Source organism: Cicer arietinum, chromosome 8 (genome assembly GCF_000331145.2).
Source record: "Cicer arietinum cultivar CDC Frontier isolate Library 1 chromosome 8, Cicar.CDCFrontier_v2.0, whole genome shotgun sequence".
Classification (NCBI taxonomy): Eukaryota; Viridiplantae; Streptophyta; class Magnoliopsida; order Fabales; family Fabaceae; genus Cicer; species Cicer arietinum.
This window is the reverse complement of record NC_021167.2, coordinates 629,919-657,350: the sequence shown is the minus strand read 5'-3', so window position 1 is coordinate 657,350 and position 27,432 is coordinate 629,919. Positions and strand designations below refer to the sequence as shown.

Sequence of the window (27,432 nt, the reverse complement as noted above, 5' to 3'; positions counted from 1 at the left end):
CAAATCAAAAGCTACGAGGGATTTCACTGCTAGTTCACTTGTTGGGGGTGCTGCTGTATGGGCAGGTTTGTGATTTTGGTTTCTTTAATGATTCTTGTTCTCATTTACAATGAATATTATTTCAATTCATGAAATTTCTTGATTGTGGAATGTGATGGGCAGCAACATTGTTGTCTTAATATTGATTATGGAGCTAAATGGGCAGCAATATTTTTATATTACATTTTTGTATTCTACTGTAGTTACAACACATTATCATTATTGCTGACACCACGTAGTTGATTTCTTTTCCTCTGTTGTGACTTTTATTCTATGCCGATAATCATTATTTCTTTATGCCAGCAACTGGGAAACTCCGAACAGCACTTCGAGTAAACCTTTCAGCAGGTAACAGAAATTATGTATATTCCTTATCTGTACGCGTACTAAGACTTCCCTCCATTCCTCACGGTAGTTGTTTTATTCTTTTGTAGGAGCTGGTGGTTTCCTTGGACTGTGGGTATTCAGTAGATCCTTGTATTCTTCTGCTGATCATATTCTTACTCTGGATGGCAGTATATTACAGAAGGAGTTAGCAAATATGTTTGTCTTCTCATCTCAATTGCTTGCACTTGATGAACGCTTTTGGTTTGTGCAATAAGTTCCAATTACTATGATATTTTCCGATATGCCTTAATACGCCTTAAAACAAATGCTCATTCATAAGTTAAGCAGAGCCAGTCAGCTAGGCTTTGGTTTACTGTGTTGTGTACCATATTCGATTGCAGAACTAAAACTACAAAGGTCCCGTGTGTGACAAATCAATGTCAAGTGTCTATTCTTTTGTTTGAATAGAAGTAGAAACTAGCTTATTATATGGAATACAGACAACCCATTGCAAGTAAGATAAAGAAACCTTAGTATGCACTTGGTAGAGTAGAAGTGACAATGATGAGTTTTATGAGTGAGGAAAGAGTTATTATTTCTTAGTAGACGGTCGTTTCAGGTGAATTGAGAATAGCATGGTTGTTAAATCCATTTGAACTGCAAAGTTTTACCCATCTACAGTCCGAATATTTTTCGGTTCAACATGGGGGGGGGGTTTAGCAAAGGTATTGCGACCAGTAAATCTCTCACCTAGTGGTTACTTTGTTCTTTGTTGGAATGATCCATGCACCCTTTAAATTATGTAGCTAGCTTTATCACTGACTACATCCTAGTCTGGAAAAGAAAAGTGGGGGTGGATGATGAAGGGAGAGAAAATGAATTCATTTTCTGTGGTCCCACCTACTTTCTGCATATTGTTTTACATATGATTTGATTTCATTATATACTCTCACTTGTGTATTTTTACTGTGGTTAAATGACAGACTGGTGACGAAGTACCAGAACAATCCTTCGCTAATGCAGCTTATATCTAAGCATTTTTATTCGGAGTGGATTTTTGATGATTCAACCTCTAATACTCCTAAATTAAGGTGGCGATACCGTAATTTTTTTAGCGATAATGTAATCAATGGAAGCAGCAGCAGGACTCAGGATTATGGTTCATATGATAAATCGCAAGAAGACACTCAAAATGATTCCTACGAAAAATCCCAAGGATATTCTGAATCCTATGAAAAATCCCAAGGCAAGTCTGAAAATATCACTGACAGCAAAAGAACAACTCTTCAGACCAAGAATTTTTTTGTAAGTATTGTTACGCTATCCTATACTTACTCTTTAATTAATCATATAGATGCTTTAGATGGAAGTAGTTTCTAATATAAACTTCACTGGGGTCATTTTTCACCTTGCCCATCACATATGTGTTTGGGGAAGGGACTGTTAAACTTAAAAATGATGGTGCTGAGAAAGTTGCACGATCTTCTAGTACAATCTGTGTTCTAACGAAAAATAAACTTGATCTAAGCTGAATTTTATTCAATGGGCTGCTTAATGTCTGTGTGCGCTTTGAAAATATTTCCCTAGAATTTTTATTGGTGTTACTAGCCCTTAGTTGTAGCTTTGGTTTGATCATTACTTATTTCAACCACAGCATATTCATTAAGTTTAGTAAGAAATAATTTGGTGACATTTACTTCAGTTCAATTATTCACTTCTCAGTCTTTGGGAAGATACCAAATGGAAATAAAAATAAAGTACTAAACTAAATTACTTTTTAACGAGAACAAAGAAGAAATTACTAATGTTCTATACACCAAGGCAATTAAAAGGGCCATTGAAAATGTTTTCTTTCCCATCAATTAATTAATGAATTAGGAATTCATTTGATTTTCTAGTTATTGAATTGAGTGAAATAGTGAGTAGAATATTAGAATGTTAATCTTAGGCAAGCTGACTCCTTTTTTGCAGTGGTAATGTTATTGATGTTGATAGACATATCCTTGTCATGTTTTCATTGAATGGTGGTTTTTATAACTTGGTTGTGTCTGTAACAAATTATTGTACCAAAAACTAGGCTATAAAAAGTTGATGTACCCCTATGCATGCTCAATCGTAATCAAAAAATGATAAATTGTAATGGGATTTCTTTCATAAGATGGTTTTTGGTTTCAGTATATAACTTTTTTTTCACAAATTTCATTGCAGACAAATCCTGGTCCTGATATCGTGTCAGAGGTAGACCCTCTTGATTGTCTTTTTGGCTATGGTGCTCCAGTGGAGGAGATTTTTCATCCTAATACCCCAAACAAACCATCAGGGACGCATCATCGAGGGCATAGAAGATATCGCCGTAGGCGTCGGATGCGTGATCTTGATGACCTTTCCAACTCAGAGCATGCAGCACCTGTTTGAATGTCGCCAAAGATTTGAGGAAGTCGATGTTTTGGGCTTTTGTAAAATGTGTGCTTTTACTTTTTTAGCAACATTCACATCAGATACCATTCTGCTAACAGTTTTACTGAACGGAATAGGGTTCCTAGTGCGTTAATAATGATATTTGATGTTTTTCTTTTTTACACAACGTGTGATATATTTGAACATATGACACATTATTACGAATATGACTTTGTTTGAATTCATTATGCTTTTCATGAGTCAGAAATGGAATCCTTCATTTAATGAATTGTATGTATCTGCATTTACTTTTTCCTCGCACCATTTTATTACTATATTTTTCACAATCACCGCCTTGTCAATACTGCATAGACCTCAGAATTCATGGTGTGGATGGCATGTAGTTGGCTTACTTTCAAAAAATGGTAGCAAAGATAAGGTGGATTAGGATGGCAAGCCGCATCAAAAGACAACATTGTTGATACAAGTAATTGCAGATGAAGAACACAGCTGTTCAATGTTATCAATTTGGCATGTATAGTTTTCAGATATTTTGGTTAATATTTCAATGCTAAAGGGAACCAAGTTGATCTTTTGGCTGGCTTCTCAGCCAATGTCCTTTCATGTATTTATTTGTTGTTTGATTTTTCACTATGTTACTGAGAAGTGAGAAACAAGAGCTGTCAGCTGGGTAAAAGAGTCAACTATTTGCATTGCCTGACATGACATTAGAATGTAGCTTCCGTTCTGTCTTTTGTGACATTATTATCATTTTATCCGACAAAATTTGTTTGTGATGCCTTTTGTTTTGTTTTTGGAAAGAATCATAGCACCTTCCTTCTCTGTCTTTTACATGTCAAACCTTTATATCATTTCTGTTATTCTTTGTTGTTCTTGTATAAAATGAAGAAATACCAAACTGATACTAGAACAGGAAAATCATTGTTAATTTTCTTTAAAATATCTTAATATTGATTTTAAAGTAAGTTTTAAATACAAATAAATATTAAGACATGATGTGGAAATAAATAACATAATTAAATACGTAGTTCAGTTCTGCCTACCAGTTTTATACTTCTATTAGTCTATATATGATTTAAATATTTTCATACATTTTTTTTGCATTTAACTTTTTTTCTCTCTCAATATTTTAAATTCAAACCTTGCATTCGAAAACTTCTAATAAATCTTTTTATGTTTTTTATTAGTAATGTTGCTAATACTGTACATATAGGTTAAGGATTTGATTGGTATATATTTTCAACAGAAAAATTTATTCATACATATATCAAATCATATCTTATCATTTTGTCAAGTTGCTATATTAGTTCTTAAATTTATCTATGTGGAGAGATTCAGAAGGATGTATGTGTAAAACTTTTTTTACCATTACAGTATATATCAATTAAACTTGATTATTAAATGAAATGAATCCAATACTATTAAAAAAGTATTGAATTAAATCAATTAACCTTTTTCTTCAAAATAAATTCTATTGCCATTTATATGACAATTTTATATATTTATTTGTCGGAACAAATTAAATATCATTAATTATATAAGGATTTTATTTTAACAATTTTAAAGAAATATAGACTAGTTAAGAAATATTTAAGATACCATATAAAATATTTCACTTTATTTTAAAAATAATATATTATAATTTAACTTAATAATATTTGTATTTAGAGTTTAAAAACTGTGCAATGAAAGTGTAGATTTCGTTAGAAAGACATCAAAACACATTTCGCTATATTGTTGTCATAATGTTAATTCTTAAAATTATTGCATAAATATATAGTATATAATAAGATATAATTGAATTGAAGTTTAAAAAGTTTTATTAGTAAAAGAAATGCTTAACCAGTTTTACTCTCTAGATTGCATATCAATTATTATTTTTATTTAATGTTTTCTAATTATACGAGGATTCTCTTATGTTTTGTTTACATTGGATATTATGTTGCACTAATAGTTAATAATTAAGAGTAGGTAATGTAGTGATTTAAAAGAACGAGAGGGGTAAAGCTGAACTTTATGCAAATGTGTTGTGAAATATGTGTGTTAAGCTATTAATAGTAGGTTTATAAACTTTGAAATATTTTACTTCATCCTCTAGAGCTTCGATTATAGACAAGTCTAGTTTCTTTAGTTTTGTTGTGTGATATTCATGATTGAACGAGATCAAGCTCATTCAAATTGAGATTTTCATTTTAAAAGAAAGTCAACGACCTTTTATCACTTTAATTGATCTTGTAAAAAAGGAAAAGATAAAAGAGGAAGAAAAATGATGTTTCAGTTGAATTTTACAATTTTTTTCACAGCAAAATAAAATTAATGAACACTTTAACGCGCTAGAGTTTGGTTGAATACTAAACCTATTAAATTTTAACCACGGTATAATAACACTAAAAATAAAATAAATATAACACTAACCATATATCAATAAAGCGGTAAATTATCTTTGATAACATTTCAATTTGTATCTTTCCTATAATTTTTCTTTCCTAATATTCCTTTTCACAATTTTATTTTTCAAATATAATTATACAAGAAAAGAGTCTACACTTGATTTTATTTTTATATGTGGGTAAACAATACCTTTTTTATATATAATTTTACCTAATAATTACAAAAGTATATCATTTTAATAATTTTATTACTTTGATTCTAGACCATACAAACAAAGAGTACAATTTTGTTTAATCATCAATCAGAGAAAGGGAAAGAAAAAACAGAGAATTGAACAAAAAGGGGTAACACTAACAGAAAATAGAAGCAACGAACAATGAGTTGTAGAAAATGGAACATAAGCATTCAATACAACATCATGAATTCAGTGTCTGAAGCAGAAACAATCTTAGGATGTTTCACGAACAACAACAATAACAAACTGAGGCGTCTCCCACACGTGTTCAGCAAAATTCTCCAACTACCATTACCATCAGATGCTGACGTGTCAGTGGAGGAACACCCTAACTGTTTCCGATTCGTGGCGGAAACAAACTCACTCGGCCACGTGGAAACTCACACACTTCATATTCATCCAGGTGTCACTAAGATTATTGTTAGAGCAACTCACTCACTTCAATTTTCATTGGACGATCTTAACCCTCATATTTGGAGGCTTCGTCTCCCTGAATCCATTATCCCGGAGCTCGCCACCGCCGTGTTTGTTGACGGTGAACTCGTCGTCACCGTTCCAAAGGCTGATGATGATGATGATGAGGAGAGTACTGAAGCTAATGATTGTTCAACAATTTATTAATTAAATCAAAATTATTGAATTTCAATTAATTGTTTATTGCTATTTCATTTACTACATGATTTGTGGTTGGATTCGAATTTGGAATATGTGTTGTGGTTTCGTGTCTCGGCAATGCAATGCCAATTTTCTTCATTCTTCCGCACGTGTGTTATGCTTTTGTGTATTAGTTATTTTAATTTATATAAAATAATAATTTTATAGCGTGATTCAAAACCTTTAATTTATCATTCATCCAAGTTGGTAGCAAAATATCTAAATTTTAATTAGACTGTCCTAATTTTGTGTCTCAACATTTTTAATGTGTGTTGTAATTATATAAACTTAATAATTTCATGTGATTGATGTGAATGTGTGTTATTCTCATATCCTTTTAAAACTACCAAGGGAGATATATTTAAGAAAAAAATGTTTTTTTTTTTTTTGAAATGGAAATTGAATCAACAAAGTATGAGTGTTGTGGGTTAAAAGAGGATTGCACCCAAGATTACATTAGTAAATAGAAGTCAAAATTTGATGGACAATAGTTATGTGGGTTGTGTTCACAAGCTGTTCGAGATGAAGTTAACAGAAGAAAAACAAAGGGTTTGCAATGGAAGAATCAAGAAGCTATAAAAGCTCACATGTCGTTCTGTCGTAAGAGCAAATCGAATCATGCTGTTTGTATTGCTGATGGCACGAGACAGATGGTTAGGAGGATATCAAGTGGTTTATCCTCATCAAACATACATAATACGAGGTCAATCACTACTTTCCAAGTTGATGATTACTGATTCCTCTGTTTTTCCCTCTGCAGTGATGAAAGAAAAACAGATGAGATTGGAAAGGTTGGAACATGACACATGATCACTCTGTTTTTAGTACGGTTTGGAATAAAATATTTAATTAGTTTAATATGGTTATGTTTTTCATTTTGTCTTCCTATATATAAGACTGTAATTACACCAACTGTGAATTTTATTTTCCTTTTTTCTTTCTATGGTTTGTTTTTCTATTTACAACCAAGGGAATTCCAATTTAATTATGCATGAAAATAACCATTCTCCCAAAACTTCTAGGTTTCAACACATAACACAATTTTTTATTCTTATTTTTTGTAAAAAAAATTCAAATACAATGCTTCTGATTTACATTGCAACAATATTATCATGACATAATCTACGACAATAATCTCCAAATAATTCACATTAATATAAAATAGTGTATCCGTTTTTTTTATGAAAATATACGTATAAAAGAAGCTAACTTACTTCCAAATTCAAGTCACGTTTATGAAATTTTAATTGTTAGATTAGATATTGAACATATAATAAATGACAGCCACACTCTTTAAATATAATTTTGTTGGATCATTGAGTGAGGTTTAAGTTACTAATGGAGATGCACAATTGAACCTCCAATGCAAATCTATCCTATTGTCATATAAGTCTACTATATTATAACTGTATTTTGAAACTAACCTAACATACTCCATTTTTATTACACCTTAGTATAAAACTAGTTTACGTCCGAGCAAACTCATAATATTTTTTATCAAAACTAAAAATTAAGATGATTTTGTAGTAATGATTAGTGAACCTTTCAATACTAACGTCCAAAACATGCAATAATATCTCCAAGAGTACATGACATGCATAAAAAGTGAGGATTTGACAATATAATAATTCAATAGAAAGGATCACCAATAGTCTCTACAAGAACAAATACTACCACTATAATGGTGAAACCTAGTCATATCTCTCACAACAATCTGTACTTGATACACCTTGACCAACTTCATAAAGGAGTGACAATCTTCACATATTCGAAGATTTTTAACTATGCAAATGCATGATTCTTTCCTCCTACTTATTAGCCCATAGCAAAGTGCTAGCTTTTCACTATGCCATAGAACCAATTCTTTTTTATCTTCCTCTTCTAAATCAATCAAAATGCCTGAGGTACTATTCTCATAAATTTCATTGGATTGTTTATAATATCTATCAGCCATCATAAACATATGTACCTCATTATTTAGTTCAACCCTACTGCATGCCTTCTCTTTTGAGATACCTTTATGTTTCATTGATTTCTTGATGAGTCCAACATCATTCCACCTTTTTTCTTTGGCATAGATGTTTGACAAAACCACAAGTGCTCCATCATGATCAGACTCTAACTCAAGAAGTCGTTTGGCAGCAAATTCCCCTAACTCAATCTCACCATGAACTTTACAAGCAGACATAAGGGATCCCCAAATGATAACATTCAGTGCGAACGACATTGTTTCGATAAGCTCAATGGCTTTGCTCAAGAGATTGGCTCTACAATACAGGTCAACCATGCAACCGTAGTGCTCAGGAGTGGGAGAGATGTCATGCTCATTAATCATGGATGAAAATAATTTTTGGCCCTCCTTAACTAAACCTGCATGACCACAAGCATAAAGGACACCGATAAATGTAACGCCATTGGGCTCAATATTTTCTTCTTTCATATTATGGAAAAGGTGTATTGCACCATTAGCATCTCCATGCATGGCAAAGGCATTGATCATACTAGACCAAGATATCACATTTTTCCTAGGCATATTCTCAAATACCTCTCTTGCATTTTCCAAGTTCCCACATTTGGCATAATATCAATGAGTGCATTGTTAACAGACATAGCTCTTCCAAACCCATTTTTATCCGCTTAGGTATGAATCCATTTTGCATTAACGAGTGTGCCGACATGAGAACAAGCAGAAATGACACTAAGCATTGTGATCTGATCAGACACTATTCTACGCCATAGCATTTTATTGAACAATTTAAGAGCCTCATGAGGATGGTCACTTTCAGCACAACCAGATATCATTGCACTCCAACAAACCAAATCATTTTCAATCAGAGCATGCAACACCTGTTTGAATGTCACCAAACATTTGCCGAAGTCGATGTTTTGGGCTTTTGTAAAATGTGTGCTTTTATTATTTTAGCAACATTCACATCAGATACCATTCTGCTAACAGTTTTACTGAACGGAATAGGGTTCCTAGTGCGTTAATAATGATATTTGATGTTTTTCTTTTTTAAACAACGTGTGATATATTTGAACATATGACACATTATTATGAAAATTTGATTTAAATGTGATTTAAATGTTTACCTCTTAATAATGATTCGTTTTAGTATATACTTAAGAATTAGATTTTCTTTGAATTGATATGTGAAGGATGTTTCCATATCAATTTGAAGATTACGTGACAATAAGTTTCCATATAAAAATATCTAAAATTATTTTCTATATTTTAATAATTATTATTTTAGATATTTCAAGGAAACTTATTTTAGATGTTTCCATTTCTTCCCCTATTCCTCCATGCCATTATACAGTTTGGATAAAAGTTGGTGTTTGGAAGATTAGTGTGGTGTGAGGAAAACACATGCCGCAAACCATCTAAGTCGGGAAGAGAGAGAAATGGTTGGACAAATGACCAAAAACTTGATTCTGCCTAAAACTAATCTACTCACAATTCAATAAAAAAGGTTGGATTACAAGAATACCATCATACATATTTATAATGTACATCACAAATATAATATAAATAAAAATAGAAATTGAAAAAGTTAATAAAAGATTAAATCTATCAACTTTTTAAATTACAATTTTTATTTATATTTTATTTCAGATGAAGTAAGTCTTGTCCAAGATTAAAAATATACCTTATGGAATTGATGTTGGATCATGGATGACAACTATGTCTATAGATTTAGAATAATTGGTGATTCTTAATTTCTTATATTGTTAGAGATATACTTTGGGCCCATCAAAATTACATCTAATTGTTTAATACTTTTCCTTTATGTTGCTGATGGATTAAACATATAAAAATCAACTAATACTGTGTTTGCCAACGACTGCTGCAACTAGCAGGTTTTTATTTTTGCAGTCAATCAAAATATTTTCCCTCATTTAAGTTCGACACGTCTTGTAACAGCAAAAAAACACCAGGTAGAATGGAGCAGGTTAACACAACCTGCAGAACTTCCATCTTATGTAAGTTTAACAGGTTGGTCGAAAATGCCACCTTAATCCAGGTTGGTGGCACAGTGGATACGGTTCAATGTTCACGATTGGGAAAACAGCTGAAAGTATTCAAATTGTTTCAAATCGTCACAAGCTCTGAAGATTTATAAACTTCGAGCAAGTGTAGTTAAACTTCTCGCTTGCAGAAATAAAAAAATTAACTTACGCATTTCGATTTTTCAAAAGTTCTTTCATTCAACTTCTATGTAAACATCTACAAGTTTTTAAAAACTTTTCAGGAACTGAAGAATCATATGAACTTATTTTTATTATTGAAAAAATTCTATATATACAGCAGAAGTTAATCCAAAGCGAGTCCTATTCTGCCATTTTTAAGCCAAAGTGTTCCTTTATAATATCTTTCGAGGTCCTACCAAAACCATTGGCCACCTTTTTCATGTCTTCAAATTTCACCAATTCTCGTTTTATCTGTTCCTTCCTTTCCCTGACAGCACGAAACAAGGTATCTGAACGAGATGAGTTCCTGCATGCCAGTTCAGACTTTTCACAGTCTAATTGCTCATACAAATTCCGCAAATAAATCTTGTGTGCATGGAGTCTTTCTTCTGCCACCTTATATTCAAACTCTTGCGACTTTCTAAGAGTCTCCAGAACATCATCAATCTCTGCTTCAAGTTTCAACGATTGTCGTGGGTAATCATAAGATTCCTCCCTTGATCTAACACGTGAGGGGCTTTCATTCATCGTAACATCCATTGTTTCAGCATCATGATCTGGTAAGCAAGATTGTAAGGGCAAAACATTCAATCCTAATACAGAGGTGCAAAGAAAACTGAATTTACTGGATCAGTAGTATTGACAGTCACAGAAGTCATAGATGATGAATGTTCACTTTCTGTTTCTAAAATCTTATAATAGCCCACAAAAACTGACATATGCAGTTTTATGCACCTCCATAAGCATGCAACCATTGCTACAGGAGCTGTGATGTGAGTGGAAAGTAGCAAAAACTATACAACTAGGAAGTAGGAGAGGACGTTTACCTTCAGAACGGGCCATAAGATTGTCACCCTCCTTAACATCTTCACCATTGGTTACACATTGCAGCTGATACAAACTTATAAATTTGGTCATAATAAGCCTTTACAATAAGCACCAGAATACAAGCAAGATAGTCTTTATTTCTATCATCTAAACTCATTTGAAAAATACCTTTGTGATTGCCAATTCAACACGATTCAGCAGCTCCTTTGCGACAGGTTTCGTTGAACCACGCAAGAGACAAGCACCAAGGTCCAAAACCTTCTTCTTAATTTCATCGTCCAAATCAATAGATTTACAAGTCTGAAGCAGACTTTCAACATGAGAAACGAGATCAGTCCTCCCATCACATCGCCGACAATGGTACTCAGCATCCAAACCAATACTTTTCCCAACCGTTCCAGCCAAGAGAGATCGAAGCGCACATTCCACATGGGCAACATGGCCACATATTCCGTCACCAGCATTTACTTGGCACTTGATATAACTGTAGCCACCATGAGCAGAACTAACAGTTTTGCAACAAAGAATACAGGAACAATCACGGCAAAACCGAGATTCAGAACAGCATACATCACAAGGCATGGCTGGCGAATATTTTTCTACTACTTCGAACTTCAGGCTGTCACACATTTTATTCCACCCTTTGCACCTAACAACATCAGTCCCGTCTTCATCAGAGCCCGAATCTATTACCTGTGCTACCTGTTGAAGAGGTACAGCAGCTATGGGCACCACATTGCCTCCTATCAAGCAGTTAAAACAACACAAAAAGTTATCATTTAGCCAAGTGATTACTGGAAGCATAAAACGGTACTTTTCACATCAATAAATTCATTACTTATTAAATAAAACTTACTTTCCGTTATTAAATTTGACTCTTCAATAAAATAACTTATATCAATGTAAATCGAAATTAAAATGAAATCTAAAGTCAGTTCAGAAAATCTGCAGTATAAATGAACTCAACGGAGATCTAAATTCTAAATTCCATGAAAACAAACGAAAATCGCGAAATAAACCATACTACTACTAGATCGATAAAATTAATGAATCAAAAGTCAAAATGAAAAGGAAAAATCTCTGAATGCAAATGGTAAATCCTCTCAATAAATAAAAAAAAAAATATAGAATTGAAGAGAAAAGAAACCGTTTGGAGAAGCGTGAAGAGCAGGAATCCTCCATGTGAAAGAAGAGAAAAAGGTATTAACATCGGCGTTAGGAAAAGTGGCTCTGATGTAGCGTTCAACGGAGAGTTTGCTTGCAAAGATGTGTCTATGTTTACGGTTTGAAGCTCCTTTCTCAGCTCGACTCAACCGCATCGGAAGATAAAGGTACCGATCTTGAAAACATCCGTTGTGTTGAAGTCTCTTTCCGGTTTTCCATCCCCAGATGTCGCCAGGTTCCGGCCAATTTTCTGGCGCGTAAGGTAATCCTTCGCCGGATTCATCGGCGGCTGCCGGACGGAGATTGAATGCAGTAGGATTATCGCGTCTCTTGCTTCCCATGAAAATGAGAATTAGGGTTTACGAATGTATGGATTAAAAATGAATATTAAAAAGAGTGACAGTTTGACTGAATCAGAAGCAAAGACGAAAATGATGGATGGTGTTACTGTTTCACGGTGATGATGTATTAATATTAAGTATATGTCTTTATTTCTTTTTTACTAGTACAAGAAACTCATAATGCGTGTTGTTTTTTATTTATTGCACTAGATGTTGTTAGTCAAAATTGAATCTATTCAACAAATCAAATTAATTAATAGATGGGTACTCCATGTCGTATTAGATACTATAAATAAAAACAAATAAGTTTAGACTTTTGATAAATTTAGTTTATTGTATTTATTTTTTTTATCTCATAAAAGATATTATTATAAGAGTTATGGGTTGGATCAACATATTTGTAGACATAAAATAAATTTTAATATAAAGTTTAAAGTAAATTTTAATATAATATTAATAGATTAATATAAATGATATCGTGTAATATTTCTTTTTCAATTAATTTAATATTATTGAAATAATATTAAATTTTAAAAAAATTATAAATTTTAAAAATATTATAAATTTTAAAAAAATTATAAATTTTAATTTTAAAAATATTAAAATCTAAGGTATTTTTATTAGATGGAATTTGTTTCGAAGCCTTTTTGATATAATAAAAGTTTATTTTTAATGAAAAGTTTTTAACAATACAATAATTGTGATTGATCGTAAAAATCTTTAAATATTTAGAGTTTCATTTATAAATGCATTCTTAAAACTGAGTTTCATTTATTTAACTTTTTTTTACTAAAAAATATTTAGAGTGAGGAGATATTGTCTAATGTAAGGATGAGAAGACTTATTAAACACTTACAAAAAGAAATTTATATTTTATAATTTATATTTATCTTTTTTTAATAGTATTAACAAATATCAAATATATAATCTCTTGGATCTCATACTTCTTTTTTTACTATTTGACTAAACCATTAAAATTTTATTGAAACTAGTTTTATGAAAATAAAAGAACCAATAAAAAATAGTACTACTAAAATTCACACTCCATTTGTCCTTTTGAGTCAATAAAAAATAGTTCGACTAAAATTTATACTCCATTTGTCTTTTATTATAAGACCAAGTGACAAAATTTTGGAATACTAAAAAAAAGTAGTTGAAAGCATGTGTTACTTTAAGATAAACTTCATTTAATTGAGGGAAAGTAGATTATAGTTGCTTATTTTTTAGACTAATTTTTTTAATATGTTTTTAGATTAACATTTCTAAATGTATTTTTTTTACTAAACTTTGTTTTATAAATGTAGTTTTAATAAAAAAAACGAGTTTTCTAAAAATATGATTTTTTTAATTTTTTTTAATTACGTTTTGCAAAATAAATTTTGTTTAGATCATATAAATCAAAAATACTTTTAAAAGTGTGTTTAACAAAAAGGTATATATTTTATAATATATTATTACTATGTGCTTTTGACTCAATATTAATACTATGCTTGTATTAATCTCTTAAAATAATTAATTTAAGATATATCTTTATACCTATGAAAAATATTTGAGTATAAAAAATGACATGACATTAAATTATTGGAGATTGTGTATTATAGCCATAAAAAATTCTGTTGAGAATATTTACCTTAATTTAATAATAGTAAAAAAGGTGAAAACTTAGAAGTAATTCCATTTTATTTTATTTATTTTATTTTAATAGTATTATTTTAAAAAATAAGTTGTTTTATGTATTTTTAATTATTACACACACTCATATATATACACACACACACACATATATATATATATATATATATATATATATATATATATATTCATATTTTATTTTATATATTTATTTTAATATAATAAAGATTTACAGTATTGATTAAAATTTAATTTTTTAGTCTTTTAAAAAAAGTTTAAATAAATTGTTAAATGTCAGCAGCTAGATTTAGTTAAAAAATATCAAACCAATTGAATAAAACAAATCAACTTGTTTTTTTGTTGTTAGTTTGTTTAGTTTGAATTGTGTGATAACAGCATACAATAATTAACTCGAATAAAATCAGAGTAATTATTTTTTATTCCTTCGAATTTATATTTTCTCAAAAAATCAAACTAAACTGAATATTTTTTGTTAGCTTGAATTTATTTGTTTCTTAAAAATTAAACTAAGTCAACTTATCACACTCTATTTACCACCATTAAAGATTGTCATAAAAACACACACACACACAAGTATTTTGTTTGAGGCAACAAAATCCAAAGCCATTAATTTTCTTTTTTTTTTACTTACCAAAGCGATTAATTATCTATTTTGTCAGTCCTTCCGTTTCCAAATCACTAGTTTAAGGTTTTTGAATATAATATAATAATGTCTACAAAATATATAATAATAGTAAATTTTTTGACGATAAAGTATATAATAACAATAGTAATAATAATGATGATAAATGAATTGGAAGTCTATATACACATAGTATTAATTTATAGTTAAAATTGAAAAAATAAATTAATAGTAGCGTCTTAAAGATATTTCAAAAAAAAAAATAGTCTTAAAGAAACCAGACGATCATTAATTTTAATTTTATTTTTTAAAAACACATAGTATTAATTTATAGTTAAAATTGAAAAAAATAAGTTAATAGTAGCGTCTTAAACATATTTCAAAAAAAAAAAAATAGTCTTCAAGAAATTAGACGACCATTAATTTTATTTTTACTTTTAGAAAACAGAGGGACTAATTATATGACATATTTAAATTGTAAAACTAAACTGTACCATCTTTTGAAATTTGAAGATAATATAAGCTACAGGGCTGTCTAGAGCTAGAAAGGGTATGTTTTATCAAAAGGAACATTTTTTCCTCTTAGATTACCTCTACTATAATAATTCTATTTCAAACGGGTTATATACTAAATTTCTCTTAGTTCATATATGAATTGTGATTTGCCACATTATATGATTATAATTTATTTTACTAGACTCACTATCTATCCGGTATAATTCAAAATGTGTCGGATATTAAATATATTTTTTTCAGCAATTTTGATTTTATAGAAGTAAAATCTCTTCCGTTGAATTTTATCAAAGTGGTTGGTATCAAAATGAACTTTTATTAGAGTGAGATTTAAAACTTAACTTTAGTAAATTCCTTAAGTATTTAATCGGTTTATTAATTTACGTCAATTAGATAAATAGTTTTATGTTTTAGAAATAGATAAATAGTTTACATGAAATGAAATGTGAATTAATTTTATAAATGGAAGAATTATAATTATCAATAGTGCTCCTATTGAGTAAGTTTTCTATTTCTTACGAGAAAATATTAGTAACATTCTTTTTTCAACACCCGCACTAACACTCACTTTTTTATTAGGTAAATTTATCGTGAGTCCTACACTTTAGAAATAGATCCACATAAAGTGGTGAAACTCAAATAGATTATACACAATGAGAAAGTGAATGTTAAAAAAAGAGTGGTCATAGTGCCCTTCTAGTCAATATTCTATCTCTAATTATGTCACTACGAGATCTTGAAATTGCTCAAAACATCAACAATGGATCTCATAGTAACATTTGTAATTGTATTGCTTGAATCAAACCTTCCTCAGCCAGCCAGACGATTTCCTTGTTTGGAATTGTACATTGGATGGATTTTCTTCACTAAAAACAACTTATAAATGTCATCAAGAATCCTAATACACATCATAATCAAAGTAATCCAACGTTCACAAAAAATTGCCAATAGGAATGTCCTCAAAGAGTTGAGGTTTTTCTTGTGGAAATTGACTAGTGTTAAACTATTTACTCTCGTAGAATGATGAAAGAAAATCTTACAGAGTGACAATAGATAATTTATGTTTAATTTGTCCTATAACTCTAGAATTTGTAATAGATATGCAAGGAGATTATAAAGATATAAACAAATTTTAGACTCAATTATCCATCCAAATCATGACCGAAATTTTTCGGTATCCATTAACAAAGTTTACTTAGCAATAGAGGAACAATATGCATGCATACATTACCTTAAGTTCAATTTCCTTGCTCCAACAAGATCAAAGACCTAGTCATAAAAATACACCAAGGAATTTGTCTAAGAAGTTGAATTTCCCCCTTTAAAACTAAACTAGACTATATAATAAAAAAGAGAAAACAGTAAACTAATGAGACATACCAGAGCAACCTTTAAGAAAGACTAATTAATTTCTGAGTAAACTTTCTTCATAAGTCAATTAAGATGATTGACATAATAACTAATCTTCATGGATAGCTATCAACTGTTCTGCTACCTTGTAACATATAACTAGGAAACATCAGTACAATTCAAACCATGATAATCAATATCAGATCATAACTAAATATGTAAGACATTATCATTAAATATGTAAGACGTAACTCAAATAATTCAAGTGGTTGAGTTTGGACATCTGAATTTTTTTTGAGAATTTATAGGTTTTGAATTTTGACTACTAATATAACATACATAATAACAATTAACATTTACCTATAAAAAAATGATAATATGAGATGTTTGCATCATACAATACAATCAGGATTAACTCAATGGTAACACTACTTAAGGTCTTGTTTTAGGTATACAAACATAAACTTATTTGTCATTAATTTTTTTATAAACAACAAAACCTATACAAATAAATATATCAAATCTCACATTGATAAGATTGTGGTGACACTAATGGGACATTGGTGATGTAGGTTTATGCCCTACTTCAATGATTCAAAGGAAATAACTAAAGTTAAAATTTCCTTAAACATGATTGGTTAATATGTATTAATCAAATTTCAAAGGTTGTGTGTGTGTATGTATACCTGTTCAATGCTGCCATCTTCTATCTCTGTGTTGAATGTGAGCAACATGGCTTCATGGAGAATATTTTCTAAATCTTCAACACGAACTGGTGCTATAATAATTAATACAAAATTACATATAAAAAAGCAAAAACATATAAGACATAATTAATGGAGGGTCAAAAAAGAGAAAAAGAAAATGCAGAATTGAAATAGAAAAATGAGTGGACAACAATTGGATTTGGAGAGGCAGGAGAATATATGAGAAGCAAGTTGATCTGATTTGTGGAGGGAATCACAGCCACCCCATTTGTTTTTTATGGCCATTTGAAGGGCTTGCCAACGTGAGAGAAGCAAAATGATACCATCTTGCAACCTAATCCTAGAGAGTATTTCTGTTTCACAATGGTAATTGATGGAATCCATGAGAAGCATGCACCTTTGTCTCTCTCTGTGTTGGAAAAGAGAGAGATATCCAAACAGCACACAAAAGTGGGAGAACAAAGAGAAACTATATGTATATATACATATGTGTGGAGTGTATGAGATGTGATGCGCGAATTGATAGGATTCGTATTGCTTCTAACCTTTTATTAACTATTTATGGATGGATATGGAAATAAATTGTTCATCTTTCATTTTGTTGTTTGTAGTATCTATTAATTGATTTTGTGTTTAATTTTAAAAATGTTGATATACACAAGTCCTATGATGAATTTTATGCCATCAAATTCTCAACTTGATGGGCTAGTTAACTAGAAATAGAAATGAATAAAAGCTCACTTCAAGATATGGACAAATAACACAAGTTTTCCTATGTTGTAATTGAAAAATGCTTCATTTATGTCATCAAATACCCATGACCCCAACGAAGAGATAGTAATAGATATCAAATTCTCAATTCTCTAACATGTGTTTGACATTTTTCATCATCAACATTTTAGGTACAATATTTTAAAATATGAGTAATTATATCATTTTGAAGAAAATTAAAAAGAATTTGTTTAAATATATTGAAAGAGGAAATTAATCTTTCAATACTTAAAATTGTAAAGATTGAACAATTTAGTCATTCGAATTTATAAAATAATAAATTAATTTCTTAAGTTAAGAAATATCAATCACTTTAGTTTATCTATTAAAATATATCTCTAAAAATATCTACTTGTTTTTGTGAATAATTTATCTTTTGCTGAATTAAAAAATATATAAATTTTTTAAAATTATATATAGATGCTAAATTTGAAAAAGAATTAAAATGACTAATATTTTTCAATTAAAAATATAAAATTATTATTTGCTCCATTAATATTTTTATAAGATAGAAGTAATAAGGAATAGGTATTATTTTCCGATAGAAATCTGTAGTAAGGAGAATAGAAAAATGGCAGCAGCAGAAGGGGTGAGTCTGAACCATATATCTCGAGAGTCTTCCGACATAACACGTCTAGCCAAATTCTACCAACAGGTTATGAATACAACTTGTTTTTGTTTTGTCTTATCAAAATCGTGTTTCTAATTTGATGTTTTTAATTTGAATCAGTTGTTTGGGTTTGAGGAAGTGGAGAGTCCCAAGTTCGGAGAATTCAAGGTTATATGGCTACGCCTTCCATCTTCTTCCTTATATCTCCATCTCATTGAACGCAACCCTTCCAACAATCTCCCTGAGGGTCCATCAAGTGCCACCTCTCCCGTTAAAGACCCTTCCCATCTCCCCAGAGGCCATCATCTCTGTTTCTCACTCTCCAATTTTCAATCCTTTCTCCATACTCTCAAGGTATTTTATATTAATATCATATCATATCAATGTTTTTAATTGATGCTGTTAGATTTGTGTTATTCACAAAGTGTCATTAAAGAAAATTGAATGTAACCATATGTGTCTCTCTGGTGGTGAAGAGGATAGCTTGTGGTAAATAATGTGAAATGTGTTTTGAGTTGAAGCATTGGATGGGTTTGTTTTGTGCAGGAGATGGGTATTGAGACTTTTGAGAAATCCCTGCCTAATGGAAAGATCAAACAAGTTTTCTTCTTTGACCCTGATGGTAAGACTGGGTAATTGATTTTTCGATCTTATCAGTGAAAATTGGAGTTGTTATTGTGAATGAATGACTAAAATTGTATTTGCAGGTAATGGCTTGGAGGTTGCAAGCAGTGAAGACTCCTAGTTTAGTTTGATGTGTGTGCATGTGTATTCTGTAACTATAATAAATAATGCACCTTATAAACATTTTAGGACACTAAATAAATCTTACAAAAACATTTCCTCTACATCCAGTTGTGATTTCTGTGACCAACTCTATCATCAGCCTACAGACTAATTAATCTCGTTCTGCCATGTTTGTTCTTGATTAGTTTTGTTTCCATTTTCCAGCTAATCTTAAAATGTAGCTTGATTTTGATTGATGATGGATGATATTGCTACTTGTGAGCTAAGTTTAGTCCAATATATTTGCATTCATGACAATGTATTTGAAGAGGATCTTTGCTAACCGTATTCAGTAAGGTTTTCTGCTTCTATAAAAGAATCAATGCAACATGAATGGTGATGCATGTAGGGAGAATGAACACCAATTCTCAATGAGTGGTTACTAAGGTACTCTCATCTTATTATGTATGCATGAGGAATGGATAAATTAAAATAACCCCAAAAGTCATCATCAATAAATTCTATGCCTGGTGGAATGAATAATGTTGTACAGTGACTGGTTCAGAGGTTAGACCGAGGATCCAATCCAAAATGGGTTGAATAATGTTCTTGTTTGGCTTGATGATTCTTCTGAATATGAAAATCTACACGGCATTGTACTTTGATATGGTGTGTGGTGTGGTCTATGAGATGCGAGAAAAAGAAACCTCATTTCTTCAACATAATCAACTTCCTATTTGTTTAGCTATTGGCATCTTGTGTTTTGTTGTACCACCTGAAAACTAAGAGATGAGGTGAAAAACAAGAGAAAGTTATACACAGTTCAACAAAATAATAAACAAAAGAAATCTGTAACGGTGTTAGTGTTAGTAGGTGGGTGATTAAGAGAACATCGTTCATTCCTCAAGAGCCTTTTCTCAGTACATTTATCATCACTGGTTCATCAGAAATCAGATAGATCCTCACCATAATCTATTTATCTCAGCCTCACTCTCGACTCAAACAAAACAGGAAAAACATTGTCAAGAAATGGCAATGAGAGCATCTCAGACAAACAGTGTCATTCATCTCTGAGAGCAACAAAGCCTCACAAACTAGTGAGTAGTTGCAAAGGAAGAAGCTCAGAAAGAGAGAGAGAGAGAGAGAATAGAATCGCCTTGCCAGAAGCAGCAATTCAACAAACCAAACATTCCCTAATCTGTGCCATTTCTCGACCATGAAAACCATAGCCTAGCATTCATTCATGTAGTTCTAATTGCTAATGTTCCGATATAGGGAAAATAAATTCAGAAAATCAATTATTTAAGAAGAAAACTTGTTTTTTATTTCCATTAGGCAGATATTTCTCAAAACTCTCGATTTTCATCTCCTGTACAAAACAAACCCATCCATGCTTCAACTCAAAACACATTTCACATTATTTACCACAAACTATCTATCCTCTTCTCGATTCTCATCTCCTGTACAAAACAAACCCATCCATGCTTCAACTCAAAACAAATTTCACATTATTTACCACAAACTATCTATCCTCTTCACAACATGACACCAGAGACACATATGATTATATTTAGTCACTTGTATTTTTTTATTTATTATCAGTGTAGGTCTACGTTTGTATGGTGCTTCATAGTCCAACACACAAAAAATAATTATGAAATTTTCTTCGATGACACTTTGTAAATAACACAAATCTAAAACGATAGCACTAGCAATATGGAGTCTGAAACAATAGCACTAGTAATATGAAGTCTGAAACGATAGCACTAGCTGAGACACTTTGTGAAATTTTCTTTGATGACACTTGTGGCTATATATTTAGCATAGCTGGAAGAGCAATATCTTGGAAATCAAAGAAACTATAGCACTAGCAACCGCTAGAATAAGCTTGCTGGTAGAGATGTTTGCTAGTTGAAATCCCTTTGTGGGAAAAACTGATGTTAGATATGTTGATACATTGCGATAGTACTGCGGCTATTGTAAAAATTGAGAACCGTAATTACTACGGTAAGAGATGACAAATATGCCGTAAGCACATCACAATTAAGAGTTATTCTCAAAATGATTAGAGTGAGTCACATTCACACTAATGAAAATTTAGCAGATCCTTTGACAAAAGAATTAACTAGAGAAAAGTTCTAAGCACATCCAAAAAGATGAGACTATTGCCTATAAATCAATGAGTCACTTATGATGGTAAGCCGACCTCAAAGATTGGAGATCCCAAGAATTAGGTTCAATGGATAACAACAAGTCATGAAGTGATATGAGATGAACATGCTATTTTATAAATAAGAGAAACATGATTCCTAAAGCGATGAAAGAATGAGGTAATAGAATTTCTTAATGAGATTTATATTCTATGTGGAGTAGAGTACATAGCTACAAGAGTACTCTTCATAGACTCACTTATATGAATGTAGAAGTTGAGCTGTTTTCTATAGAATTTTGAGGTAAAATTCCAAGAGAGTTCACTATACTGGGATAGACGTGCAGAACCATTAATGTACAAGCTTTTGAGAATACAACCTACAAAAATGTTGTGTGCGAGTTTGACGTCAGATATATAGTTCAAGACTACAAGTCACTCTTGTTGAATTTGATTCTTACTTACAATACAAATGTTCAAGTCAGCCTCTGTTTATGCACAATCTTAAAAAAACACTTGATGTTAGAAACTTTTTTTAAAAAATTCAAATTGGGAATTGTTGAACCATAAGTGTGAATTGAAAAAAAAAAATATAGTCCCACATTGGAAAACTCTCACACATTGATTATCTTTTAACTTATAAATGATAAAGTCTCACATCGAATAATTTAAACATATGAAATAACTTCCATTACTATATAAAGAGTTCCAAGTTCTTGTGAAAAACATATTAAAAGTTGGATGCAATTCCCAATTTTTTCTCTTCTCCTTCTTTTGCTTGCTTTTGAGCCACTTCTCTCCTCTTTATATTTTTGCTCGATATAATTTCGAGCCACTTCTCTCCTCTTTATATTTTTGCTCAATATAATTTCGAGCCACTTCTCTCCCCTTTATATTTTTAAACTGATCCCAATACTTGCACAATGCTAGTGCTTTTAAGAAAATCAATTGCATAAAGACACAGAGCCACTAGAGAAAAAAAGGTACGCAAAGGAAATAATGATAAGTGTAGAAAACATGCATAGGGACAAGATGACTGAAACAATGTTGTCAATCATGGATCGATGAGAACAGTGGTTTGCTCAAATTATGCTATGCTATAGACTATAATGGCACTCTTTGACAACAGTGATGGACATATTGCAGATTGTAGACAACAACAGTTTGTTAAATTCCAGTATATTGTAGTGCTATAGAACCACTATAGTCACTATTTGACAAAGCCGGACTGAAAACATTAACAAATGTTGTTTTAGAAAGGGAAGTTAAGCTAGAAAGAAGGGGAGAATGATGATGAGTGAGGATGTTGAACATGAACACAAGGCTCAGATTTAGGTGTTTTGTCAGAGAAGAGAGTGAAGAGGAGGATCATGAGCATGGCTGCAACTGTGTGCGTCTATGGAAGGATCCACAGACACAAAGTCACCTCGCCAATATCCATCTCTTTACTTCACTCACATGTCTGAATCAGTAGCATGAAATATCATCATTGCCTCATTATATCCCAAAGAAGAAGAAGAAAGGAGATCAAGAAGGGTTCTGTTTGGTTTGGATTTGATGAGAATGAGTGAAAGAGAGAGAGAAAGAAAGAGAGGTTGTATTGTTGTTGTTGTTGTTGTTTGTGTGTAGAGAGAGAGAGAGAGAAGTTCGAATGATCATTGACAATGAGAGCAACTCAGACAGACAGGGTCATCTCAGAGAGCAGCAAAGCCTCACAAACTAGTGAGTAGTTGCAAAGGAAGAGGCTCAGAAAGAGAGAGAGATGGCTGGCTGCGTCAACATGATAGAAACGCCTTGCCAGAATCATCCACCCATCATCACTGCCTCATTCAATTCAATACCCAACGAACCAGAAGCAGCACTTCAACAAACCAAACCATTCCTCAATCTGTGTGCGTTCTCGACCATGAAAACCATAGTCTGGCAAGTAGCATTCATTCCTGTAGTTCTTGTTGCTTATGTTGCAATTAAGAGAGAAGTTCAAGAGATATAATATAACGATTAGACATCCTGTTTTGCAAACATTCGACATCTCTTCATCAAATTAGAGTTATAATTATTATCACTCTTCTCTGCAGAGAAATAAAATTTATTCTGTATACCAAAACAAGGCTGGAGCACCTTGAATTAAAGATTGACAAAATTTTCAGTTGATTATGAATTTATCTTTGCCATGGGTATGAGGATGTTAACCAATTTGTTGTCCCTTTAGGATCTTCCAGTTTTGATGATAGCGGCCAGCTCCAAAGTTGACTCTGAAGTGGAACTTTTGAAAGACTACAATCAGAAGTACTGGAAAAGAAAACAGGTATATCCAAAAGTTAGGTCAAGAAGGAACAACATATTTATGCATGATAGTATGCACTATGAAGCAGTATTCTGGATAGAACACTTTTATCAGATAACACACGTAAAAGCAATAAAAGATAAAGTAGGGACAACTTGGAGATTCTTTGTTGCCGGAATCATATTTACTCTGAACCTGCGGCAATGAGAGACCAACTGTCATATGCAAAATAAGTGATAGGAGACAGTCGAAAAGGTTGAAAGACTCAACTTTGAACACTCACCTCCAATGAAAAGTCAGTTAAATCGAATGGAAGCTACTTGGCCTCACAGGAATGAGCTTAAACCAGATGGAATCCAAGCTGTGACACTTGCATCTCCACTAACTTGGTTGGCTAAACTAAATGGTTCATAATTTACCAGTTTGAGAGAAAAGAAATGTACCCCATTTACATATCATCAACAGAATCAATTTCCCAATTGTTTAGGTTCTTTAGATATTGGCATCTTATGTTTTGTTTGTACCACCTGAAAAGAAAGAGATGAAGTTATACAGAATTCTTCTTTGAATAGCATTTTGTCTGTGCATTTATCATTGATTCAGATGGAAACCAGAGAGATTGAAGCCCTAATCAACCTCAGCCTCTCACTACTGACTCAGAAATAAAAAAAGAAAAAACATTATGAAGAAATGGCACAAAAATATTATTATAGAATTATTAAAAAGCATAAATATAAATTTCAGATGATGGATAATTGGGGAAAAAGTTGATGCTGGAAAGTAAAAAAATAGGCATAGCGTAGGGGCAAGATGGGCGAAAATGAAAAGCGTGGAAGAAGAATAAGAGGCTCAGATAGAGATGTATTGTGAGTAAAAGAAGAGAGTGAAAAGCAGGAGCACGGTTGCGATTGTGAGCGCCTCGCCATGAGGGAGCTGTTTTCTTCACTCACAATGTCTGATCTGAACCATGCAGTTGCATGAAACATCATTTCATCACTGCCTCCTTATATCAAAAAGAAGAAGAAGAAGAAGAAGAAAGAAAGACAGAAGGTCGTGATGAGTTTGATGATGATGATGAAGCAGGGAGAGAGAGAGCCAGGCTTTGTTGTTGGTGGTGGTGTGTAGCAATAATCACTGGCAAAGAGAGAAACTCAAAGCCTCACAAGGTAAGTAATGAAAAGAGGCTCAGAAAGAGAGAGATGATGGAGGCTGTGTCTACAATGTACATTTACACAAACACCTCTCCATAACCACCCCATCCATCCGTCATCATTGCCTCATTCGATTCGATTCAATTTAATTCAATAATACCCAACAAACAAACCCGAAGAAGAAGAAGAAGAGTTCAACAAAGGGACAAGACAAGAAGATGACTGAAACAATGTTGTCAATCATGGATCGAAGAAAATAGCAATTTGCTCAAATTCTGCTATGCTATAGTGACACTATTAGACAACAAGACGGGGCTCAGATTGAGGTGATTTGTCAGAGTAGAGAGTGAAGAGGAGGAGCATGAGCATGGCTGTGACTGCGTGTGTCTATGGAAGAACCAACAGACATGAAGTTGCCTCACCAATACATGGCTCATTACTTCACTCACAATGTCTGAATCAGTTGCAGGAAATATCATCACTGCCTCCTTATATCCGAAAGAAGAAGAAAGAAGATCATGATGGATTTTGTTTGGTTTGGTTTTGATGAGAGCGAGAGTGAGAGCATGGTTGTGTTGTTGTTTGTGTGTGTGTAGAGAGAGAGAGAGACACGAATGATCATTGGCCATGAGAGCAACTCCGAGACAGACAGAGTCATCTCTGAGAGCAGCAAAGCCTCACAAACTAGTGAGTAGTTTGCAAAGGAAGAGGCTCAGAAAGAGAGAGAAATGGCTGGCTGCGTCAACATGATAGAAACGCCTTGCCAGAACCATCCACCCATCATCACTGCCTCATTCAACTCAATACCCAACAAACCAGAAGCAGCAATTCAACAAACCAAACCATTCCCCAATGTGTGGCAGTTATCAACCATGAAAACAATAGCCTATCATTCATTCCTGTAGTTCTAATTGCTAATGCTACAATAAAGAGAAGTTCAAGAGATATAACTATAACTATAACTATAACTATAACTATAACTATAACTATAACTATAACTATAACTATAACTATAACTATAACTATAACTATAACTATAACTATAACTATAACTATAACTATAACTATAACTATAACTATAACTATAACTATAACTATAACTATAACTATAACTATAACTATAACTATAACTATAACTATAACTATAACTATAACTATAACTATAACTATAACTATAACTATAACTATAACTATAACTATAACTATAACTATAACTATAACTATAACTATAACTATAACTATAACTATAACTATAACTATAACTATAACTATAACTATAACTATAACTATTAGCCATCCTATTTTGCAAACATTCAACATCAATTAGAAGATTTGTTGTACCTTAATATCGATCTTCCTGATTAGAAGATTGAAAATGACCAAAGTAGGTCAAGTGGCAGCTCCAAAGTTGTCCGTGAAGTGGATGTTTTTGAAAGAGTACAGAAATAGAGAGAGTGAAAACCCTAATAATGAATATGAGCGAGTCAGAAATGGCAGAAAAGCATAAATAGAAGTGGGAGATGGGGAAAAGTAAAAAAAAGATGCATAGCATGATATGAAGAATAGGATAGGAGGCTCAGATAGTGAAGAGCATGGCTGCGACTTTGAGCGCCTTAGCCAATGACAGATCCATGCTGCATGAAACAAAGATGATATCATCACTGCCTTGTTGTTATATCCAGAAGAAGAAGAAGAAAAAGAAAGACAGATAAGGTCCCCATATTTTCCATGATGAAGTTGATGATGGTGGTATAGGAAATAGGAATGAATGATCATTGGCAAAGAGAGAAAGTAATTCCCTAAAAGCCTCACAAACTAGTAAGTAACGGAAAGAGGCTCAGAAAGAGATAATGATGATGATGGTGACTGCGTGTATACAATGAATCTACAACATTGACACAAACGCCTCGCCACAACCACCCATCCATCATCATTGCCTCATTCCATTCAATTCAATAATACCCAAAGAAGAAGAAGAAGGAGAAGCGCCACTTCTTCAACAACTAACATGCAATGCTTCAAATCTTCAATACTTAACTAAAACATTCACATTTCAGATTTCCTTTCTCTTCCTCTGCAAATGCCTTCCTCCAACTTTAGTACTTACATTTCACACTAATTGCCCTAACACCTCTTCATATGCCCCAGATACAATACAACCATTGCCCTTTTTGAGACTGCTACCAACATTTCAACACTGGTTGGCATTATTTATTAATCTTTTAATTTTATTGATGAGATGCATTTTGAATTTGTACAATAGTCAATTTACTATTTTGAAAAAGTAAAACACAAATTGTTTGAG

General features: G+C 31.9%; 6 protein-coding genes and 1 long non-coding RNA gene across 14 annotated transcripts in view; 3 read left to right on the top strand and 4 right to left on the bottom strand.

Moving 5' to 3' along the window:
* LOC101513230 (uncharacterized) overlaps positions 1 to 3,008 on the top strand; it is a 3,594-nt gene extending 586 nt beyond the window's left edge. The window contains exons 2-6 of the mRNA XM_073364086.1: positions 1 to 65; positions 343 to 387; positions 474 to 582; positions 1,350 to 1,671; positions 2,575 to 3,008. The exon at positions 1 to 65 is cut by the window's left edge and continues 3 nt beyond it. Coding sequence (XP_073220187.1) covers positions 1 to 65; positions 343 to 387; positions 474 to 582; positions 1,350 to 1,671; positions 2,575 to 2,781 — 748 coding nt within the window. The 3' untranslated portion in view covers positions 2,782 to 3,008. The remainder of the gene's footprint in view (positions 66 to 342; positions 388 to 473; positions 583 to 1,349; positions 1,672 to 2,574) is intronic.
* Positions 3,009 to 5,449: 2,441 nt separating this feature from the next.
* LOC101512906 (uncharacterized) lies at positions 5,450 to 6,237 on the top strand. Its single transcript, XM_004511310.4, has one exon. The coding sequence runs from the start codon at positions 5,552 to 5,554 to the stop codon at positions 6,029 to 6,031; it is 480 nt and encodes a 159-aa protein (XP_004511367.1). The 5' UTR covers positions 5,450 to 5,551; the 3' UTR covers positions 6,032 to 6,237.
* Positions 6,238 to 7,509: 1,272 nt separating this feature from the next.
* LOC101511729 (pentatricopeptide repeat-containing protein At4g14820) lies at positions 7,510 to 8,980 on the bottom strand (the record flags this gene model as incomplete). The annotated part of the gene is given in 2 exon segments (XM_027337258.2): positions 7,510 to 8,647; positions 8,650 to 8,980. Coding segments are annotated over 2 exon segments (1,272 nt in total), but the record flags the coding sequence as incomplete, so codon positions are not given.
* A 1,341-nt stretch (positions 8,981 to 10,321) lies between these two features.
* Positions 10,322 to 12,701, bottom strand: LOC101512596 (uncharacterized). The gene is made up of 4 exons (XM_004511309.4): positions 12,231 to 12,701; positions 11,252 to 11,826; positions 11,083 to 11,146; positions 10,322 to 10,812 (listed from the first exon to the last, which is right to left on the bottom strand). Exons 1-4 carry the CDS (start codon positions 12,586 to 12,588, stop codon positions 10,397 to 10,399), a joined length of 1,413 nt encoding a protein of 470 aa, XP_004511366.1. The 5' UTR covers positions 12,589 to 12,701; the 3' UTR covers positions 10,322 to 10,396.
* A 3,170-nt stretch (positions 12,702 to 15,871) lies between these two features.
* LOC101512044 (pre-rRNA-processing protein TSR2) lies at positions 15,872 to 18,040 on the bottom strand. 2 transcript variants are annotated; one of them, XM_073364548.1, is made up of 5 exons: positions 17,625 to 18,040; positions 17,413 to 17,504; positions 16,757 to 16,871; positions 16,608 to 16,645; positions 15,872 to 16,237 (listed from the first exon to the last, which is right to left on the bottom strand). In XM_073364548.1, the coding sequence occupies exons 1-3, from the start codon at positions 17,824 to 17,826 to the stop codon at positions 16,836 to 16,838; spliced, it is 330 nt and encodes a 109-aa protein (XP_073220649.1). In that variant the 5' UTR covers positions 17,827 to 18,040; the 3' UTR covers positions 15,872 to 16,237; positions 16,608 to 16,645; positions 16,757 to 16,835. The 2 variants fall into 2 exon arrangements, with proteins under 2 accessions (XP_073220649.1, XP_004511364.1); XM_004511307.4 differs by having other exon boundaries at positions 15,875 to 16,242; positions 17,625 to 18,039.
* A 687-nt stretch (positions 18,041 to 18,727) lies between these two features.
* LOC101511728 (lactoylglutathione lyase) lies at positions 18,728 to 19,729 on the top strand. The gene is made up of 4 exons (XM_004511306.4): positions 18,728 to 18,859; positions 18,935 to 19,168; positions 19,361 to 19,436; positions 19,522 to 19,729. Exons 1-4 carry the CDS (start codon positions 18,776 to 18,778, stop codon positions 19,557 to 19,559), a joined length of 432 nt encoding a protein of 143 aa, XP_004511363.1. The 5' UTR covers positions 18,728 to 18,775; the 3' UTR covers positions 19,560 to 19,729.
* A 2,541-nt stretch (positions 19,730 to 22,270) lies between these two features.
* LOC101511506 (uncharacterized) lies at positions 22,271 to 27,432 on the bottom strand. 7 transcript variants are annotated; one of them, XR_012161703.1, is made up of 4 exons: positions 26,469 to 27,417; positions 24,420 to 24,503; positions 24,260 to 24,345; positions 22,271 to 24,171 (listed from the first exon to the last, which is right to left on the bottom strand). It is a non-coding gene; the product is annotated as an uncharacterized lncRNA (long non-coding RNA). The 7 variants fall into 7 exon arrangements; XR_001144530.3 differs by having other exon boundaries at positions 22,354 to 23,981; positions 24,132 to 24,171; positions 24,260 to 24,503; XR_012161702.1 differs by having other exon boundaries at positions 22,354 to 23,981; positions 24,260 to 24,503.